At 39.9% G+C, this 6,760-nt stretch overlaps 1 protein-coding gene across 2 annotated transcripts in view; it reads left to right on the top strand.

Moving 5' to 3' along the window:
• Nucleotides 1–6,760, top strand: part of Parg (poly(ADP-ribose) glycohydrolase) — a 109,146-nt gene that overhangs the window by 93,781 nt on the left and 8,605 nt on the right. For both annotated transcript variants that reach the window (XM_028787512.1, XM_028787511.1), the window contains exon 16: nt 1,963–2,068. In XM_028787512.1, the coding sequence (XP_028643345.1) occupies nt 1,963–2,068 (106 nt within the window). The remainder of the gene's footprint in view (nt 1–1,962; nt 2,069–6,760) is intronic.

Here is a 6,760-nt window from a genome sequence, read left to right as displayed (position 1 = left end):
ACATGTGGGTACATTGTGTTTTGGTGTGGTGAGTCTCGTGGTGGAGGGGAGGGGAGGGGAGGGGAGGGGAGAGGAGAGGAGGAGTTTAATGTAGCCATATAGGGAAGAAAAACAAATAGGGTCCTGACATGAGATTTAGCTTTAAATAGAGGGCACTGGGGTATAAGTAAACAGCCATGATCCCACATCAGCATTGACCTGTTATTGTCTTGGTTCATCTGTCCTTCAGAATTGTCCGGTGAATTGTTAGAATTGTGTGAATTGCTTCTCCTTCTGGGAGGCAAGTTCTCCATTGGGGGTCAGCCTTTCCCTTCTACCAGCAAGAGATTACTGGGGAAGGTGTAAGTATTCTGGGGTCTGTTGTTTCAATATTCTAATGACCAAGAGAAAAACCACAAATGTCTGTCTCTGGAGTGTAGTCTCTCCTGCCAGGATGATTGCAATGGAGGGGAGGAGACTGAAACCATTCTCATAGGGCATAAGCATAAGCTTGAGAGGCTGAGAACTCCTTTTTGTTTAGGCATGTTAGGAAAACGTGACAGGAAACAGAGTGGCAAAATTATGTTTATTCTGCCAGAGAGTTATTCTCCTTCACATTCATATAGTGAATGTCAGATGCTTCATCTTTTAAGAACCTACCAAAAAACAAATGGAGCTTGCTCATATTGTTGACCAAAAAGGGCTTTTCAGAACCTCAGTGTATCTGATTATGCAGGTAATTTGTGAGTTTTTGTATAAGCTCTGCACCCCGGTATTGAATAATGCCTTAGCAACAACTTATAATTAATATCTATCAGGATTTATAGTCTAGGAGGGGGTAGAAGAAATAGCCTTGTTAATTCATCCAGACAGTGTATAAATTATATCTTTATACCTTCATAGAGACTTCAGAAAACAACTTACTATATTTCTGCGTGTGGGGCTTCACAGAAGCATCTTTCTTTGTCCTTGCTTTTTCTATAGGGATATTTACCACAGATTGTCTTTTTAGTTTGGTTTAGTATGCAGACTACATTTTGTCTTTGCTTGATACCTGAGACAACCTAAAAGAGATTTGCTTTGCTGTTACATTAAGCCTCTTTAACTTGTCTCATAGTTTCACAAAGTTAAGAACCCTTCAAAGGCAGGAAGACTGACTTGGCTGATGGCAAAGGAATAAAAATCAGAAACTTGGAGCCCTTAAGCTAGGGTTCTCTGTGTCCAAATGAGCTTTTCATTTAGTTACTAGTTAGCCAACGTGCTTAGGATATATGTACTTGTCTGGAGTTGCTAGCAAATTCTTAAATATGCTAGCTTAGAACAGAGCTGTGAAATTGGAGACTAGGACTGAGAGTTAAAGGCCATTTTATTCTCCGTACTCAGGAGCAGGGTGTGTGTGTGTGGGGGGGCGGAAACGGGGTTGTTCAGTGACAGTCTGCACTAAGATTTTGTTACAAAAATATAAGAATGCCCTTTCAATCTGTGGGTCTTAGTCTCACCCCTACGGTCTCATTTAGCTGAGTGTAGGAAGGTCGGGGGGTGGGGGATATCTGATGCTTCAAGCACAGTGCAGCACTGGAGTCACTCTGACTTCACAAAAGTAGGAGACACTGCTCAGAAGTCTAGAGGCATGTTGGAGCCATGCTTTGTTGATAACTTTAATTCCTAGCACTTTGTCACAGGTTCCTGAAGTCTTTCTAGTTGCCTCATTTCTGGTTATTTCACCTGATAGAGAAACTAAGAGTTGTCTTGCTTTGAGGGATTCAATCTGCCCAATATCAAAACAGCTACAGCCAGACACCGGACGTGTTCACTTCGTATTCGCTTCCTCCTCTTACTCCGATTCTCTCTTTCCCTTCTATTTTGGCTCTAAGAAAAATGAGAATGAGAACAAAACTTGACCATGGCTGCTGCTCTCAGACCGTCAGCCAGTGGGTGCTGTTTGTGTCTACTCACTCATGTGCTGTGCTGTGTCCCCTACAGGCTTACTGTGGATTCTTCCGTCCTGGAGTTCCTTCTGAGAATCTTTCTGCAGTGGCCACAGGAAATTGGGGCTGTGGTGCCTTTGGGGGTGATGCTAGATTAAAAGGTAAGTCAGTCACTGTAGGGAAAGGTAATAGCTTGCTCACTGGGGGTGAGAGGGTTAGAGAGATAAGTTAGTTAGTCTTTACAGCCTGGTGTCTAATGTTCTGTGATAAGATAAGAGACTATAGAAATCCAAGGATGTAAGAACACTTGACACTGTCTTCCTTTTTATTGCTGTGTTTGGAGGAATTCTTAGCCTTCAGTTACTATTTCCATGCAAAGTTTACTTATCTCTTTGATTAACCAGATCCCACAGGATTAATTTTGGCTTGAGGGATTCGATCTGCCCAATGTACAAAGGTCAGTGGGAAGGAAAACTGTAAAGTCAACTCAGATGTTTCAAACCAAAGTACTTTGCTCACAGGAGAGTTGTTTATGGGCAGTGCTATTCACTGAACTCATTCGTTCACTCACTAAACAGATGGCCCATCTGCTGTGCTGTGGGCACTGAGAATGGAGGTAAATAAGATGTGGTCCTGCTCTTGACTGTCACAGCTCAGTATATGAAAGAAAGGCCTAGGCAAATGCAGCACACGTTGTTTAGTGCTGTGATAAATACAGTGCCATGGGAGTGTGGCCTGGGAGAGCTGCACGGATGGCACAGACCAGGAGGCATTATGATGCCCAAGACGGATGAGACATTACTATTATAACGTCTACTGGCTTTGGAAGCATCAAATGTAGAAAGCAATACTGTCTTTAGCTAAGAAAGATCACTGCTTCATTTCATCCCAGCTGGTCTGACAGAAACTAAAAGTACCACAGACAGTTCTGGCACTTAACTTCCTGGAATTAGTACAGATTAGAAGATAGTCCCTAACATGACTGCCTTTACTTCAGATTGTAGCCACAGGATCAGAGGGTCCCCAGGCCAGCTGCATTTGCCTCCTGATCTCTTCAAGTTTGAAAATTCACTAGAATAACCCACAGAATCCTTAAGCTACATACTTCGAGGAGACACGATACACTTACGATAAAGCCTGGAAGCTTTGACAACATCTCTCTCTCTCTCTTTTTTTTTATAAATCTTTTTTTTTTCAAAGATTTATTTATTTATTATATATGAATACACTGTTGCTGTCTTCAGACACACCAGAAGAGGGCATCAGATCTCATTACAGATGGTTGTGAGCCACCATGTGGTTGCTGGGATTTGAACTCAGGACCTCTGGAAGTACAGTCAGTACTCTTAACCACTGAGCCATCTCTCCAGCCCGACAACATCTCTTAATAGTGTCAAATCACTTCTCCTTGAATGTCAGTGTGTTCAGCTAGAAAATTCTGCTTACTTCTGGTGCTCAAATTGGATTTTCATTGTGTAGGCTGCTGATTAAATCATTACCTATATGACTGAACTCAGTCTCCCTAAGAGGTTGGTGTCTTATTTAAGGTTTCTGTTACTGTGATAAGACACTGACCAAAAGCAACTTGGGGAGGAAAAGGTTTATTTCAGCTTATAGTTTCACATCACAGTCCATTCTTAGAGGAAGTCACGGTGTAAACTCAGGCAGGAACCTGGAGGCAGGAACTGACACACAGGCCATGGAAGAGTGCTGCTCACTGACTTGCTTCCCATAGTTTGATCAGCCTGATTTCTTATAACATCTAGGTGTCCAAGAATGGTGCTGCCCACCATGAGCTGGGCCCTCTCACACGGTGAATCATTAAAAAAAATGCCCCACAGACTTGCCCAGGGGTCCATTTGGTGGAGGCATCTCAAAGAAGGGGTTCCCTCTTCTCTTGACTCTAGCTTGTGTCAAGTTGCCAAAGAACTAATCAAGACAGTTGGGGTTATCTAAATCACCTCGTTAGTGCCATAAACTGAGACTAAAGCAATTCTGTCTCAGTGTTCACTCCAGGAACATAGTGCTAGAGCCAGCTGGGAGTTGCCTGGGAACACTAAGGGCAGTCCCAGCACACAAAAGCAACTATCCTTGACAGCCACACAAGACATAGGTAAAAGCCAGCTTATTAGGAATAAAACAGGTGAGTCTGTCATTGTGGAATCATCCCCATAATGAAAAGCTTATTTTCATAAAAGTGACATATTCACTGTTCTGAACCTAGAAAAATACCATCAAGTATGTAAACATCACCTAAACCCACTGTCAACATTGAATAGCTTTGTGAAAACATTCTGTGTAGCTATTTGACATGAATGAATTTACACCATAATTCCACCCCATAGCCCCCTTTTAAAACCTGCGCTCTGATAGTTTTCAACACCAAAAAATACAGGTTTATTGCCAATTATTTTAATAGCTGTGTATTATTCTGTTCTATGTACATATATATCACAGTTCAGAGATTCTCTGCTCGGTACAGTTGATTCATTCACTGTTTTAAGTTGCATAGAATAACCTTCTTAGGATAAATTTCCTCAGGTAAGATTAACTCCTAGGATATGAGTACTTCATATTTTCATACCTAATGTAGATTGCCGCACTGAGGGTCTGTAGGATGAGCCTTGGAAAGGTGAAATATAGTAGTCTCCAGTTATCCTGATACTCAACAGTTTCCATGTTTATTACACTGTTTTGTTTGGTTTCGTGAATTGTTTTTTCATGTCTCCTCCCTGTATATTCTTGGGACAATTGTTCTTTCTCTGGTCAGTAATAATTCCCAGTACATTAAAAAAATATTAAGTGTTCAGTGGCTTGTTGTTACAGGCATTTTTGTTCAGGTTTGGCTTTTTTCCCCATGTATTTCAGCTTTTTAGTCAAATGCCATATTGAGTTCATTTTTATGTGTCCACATTTTTGATGTTTTTGTGGCATCTTTAAAATAACCTTTTTGTCCTCTCGTTTTAAAGACTACTGTATTTCATTCCGGTTCAGAAATAAAAATTGCCTGGTAATTTGAAGGGTTTTTTTTTTTTTTTTTGAAGTTTGAAAGTCTACAAAAGAAGGAATTTGTGAGATTTATTTTATGAAATTCTTTATTGTCTTGAATTTGTTTGAGGAAACCCGTTTTTCACTCTGGAGCTATTGATCTTATGACAGATACTTCTTTTTTCTGGTTTTTCTTTTAAGTAAAACAAATGACTGGATTCATGTCATCAATCCAAAAGCCTGGTCTGCCACAGACTGTGGCCATGTGTGCTGGACAGCAGGAATGCTTTATCAGTGTGCTCGTTTGTATCCTTTTCTCTGTGGCTTAAATCCTTTCTCTCACTGCTGCAGCCTTGCTTGCTCCATCAGGATAGTGTTCTCAGGTCTTTCCTGTGTGACTCATCTTCTCAGTTATTGAAATTTAGCTAAGAGTCACTCTAACTCCCTCCCGTGCACTTAGTTGAAAAGCCAGTAGATTACTAGTCACTGTGAGGTATTGGTTGCCTATACAGAAGTTTGTTAAGGGTTGTTTTCTGACTGTGCTGAGGATCAAGTCTAAGGCCTTTTGCACTTTGATACAGAAAAAGATATATTTATGAAATAAAATATTGCACATTAAACCATTATAGAAATCTGCTAAAATGGAAAGATATCTTTGGACTATTCCTACTTAGAGGGAAAATGAACTAACATACCATGTGAATCATCTTAAAATTTAAATTATACATGTAAAACAATGCACATACAAATCTGAGGTTCTTTATGTTTATCTGTATGTGCAAAAATTAACTACAGTTTCATCTAAGTGGATAATAGAAACATATTTTCTTTTTTGTGGTTGTTGTTGTATGTATCATTTTTTGTAACAACAACAAAAAACAAATATTTTGTGGAGAACATGGACATGTCCAAATTCGTAAGCTTGCATTTTCTTAATTAAAAATAGAGGCAAGTATTTCTGAGTTATATGTTGGCTAATAGTACACAAGTTTCACAGTTTACAACAATTCAGTATCAGTGTCTCTACTTATACATTAGTGTAATCATCTTTTTGTTTGTTTAATCAGTTGTGGTTCTTTTGTTTTGGGGTGTTTGTTTTTGTGTGGTTGAGATAGAGTTTCCCTATATATCCTAGCAGCAGACCTTGAACTACTATGTAGCCCAGGCAGGTCTTGAACTCATGATCTTGCCTCAGCTTCCTAAGTGCTGGTGTTATAGGCATGTGCCTCCACACCTGATCTATTATGAAAAAAAAGTCTAAAGAGAAAATGTTGTCTCTTAATTAATTGTCACTTATTACAACTGCTGTCCTATAGAACAGAGGGTCTTTGTGCTGGACCCCAGTGAGGCTTTATGCCCTCCTCTCTGGCTGGGCTCTGTTTTTCTGGAAGACATGAGAAAGTGCCTTTGAATCTGAGCTCTCTTCCTGGTGTACCTGCCTAACTGTGTTTCTTTAGGAATTCAGTAGAAAACTTGCTTCAAATCTTGATTTTGATCTTTTCCCAAACAGGTGATTAGTGGTATATAAAATTCTTGTGCTGCTGTGGTACTAGGCTAGGATGTTCACTAGGCTGCATGATTAAGTGCATTTTAGGATGTTTTCAATAGAAATGAGTTTATTGAGACATAAGCCCTCGTAAGTATAGTTCAGTCAGTATCCTGAAGTGCCCTCCACCCTTGGAGTTCCTTCTTACTGTTACATCTTTGTTAAAGTTTTAGCTGATTTATTTGTCCCCACTTGTATGGTGTCCCTGTCTTTCACCAATGCTCTTTCAAAGATAAAACAGTGTTTTGTCTCCTTAGTATATCTGGATACACTTTATAATTTTGTAGATTATTTGATCTTTTTTCTTTGTTCGAGTGGA

The sequence above is a fragment of the Grammomys surdaster genome, unplaced genomic scaffold (assembly GCF_004785775.1).
Source record: "Grammomys surdaster isolate TR1022 unplaced genomic scaffold, NIH_TR_1.0 125669, whole genome shotgun sequence".
Classification (NCBI taxonomy): domain Eukaryota; kingdom Metazoa; phylum Chordata; class Mammalia; order Rodentia; family Muridae; genus Grammomys; species Grammomys surdaster.
Note: the sequence above shows the minus strand (reverse complement) of the source record. Positions and strands in the feature narration are given on the sequence as shown.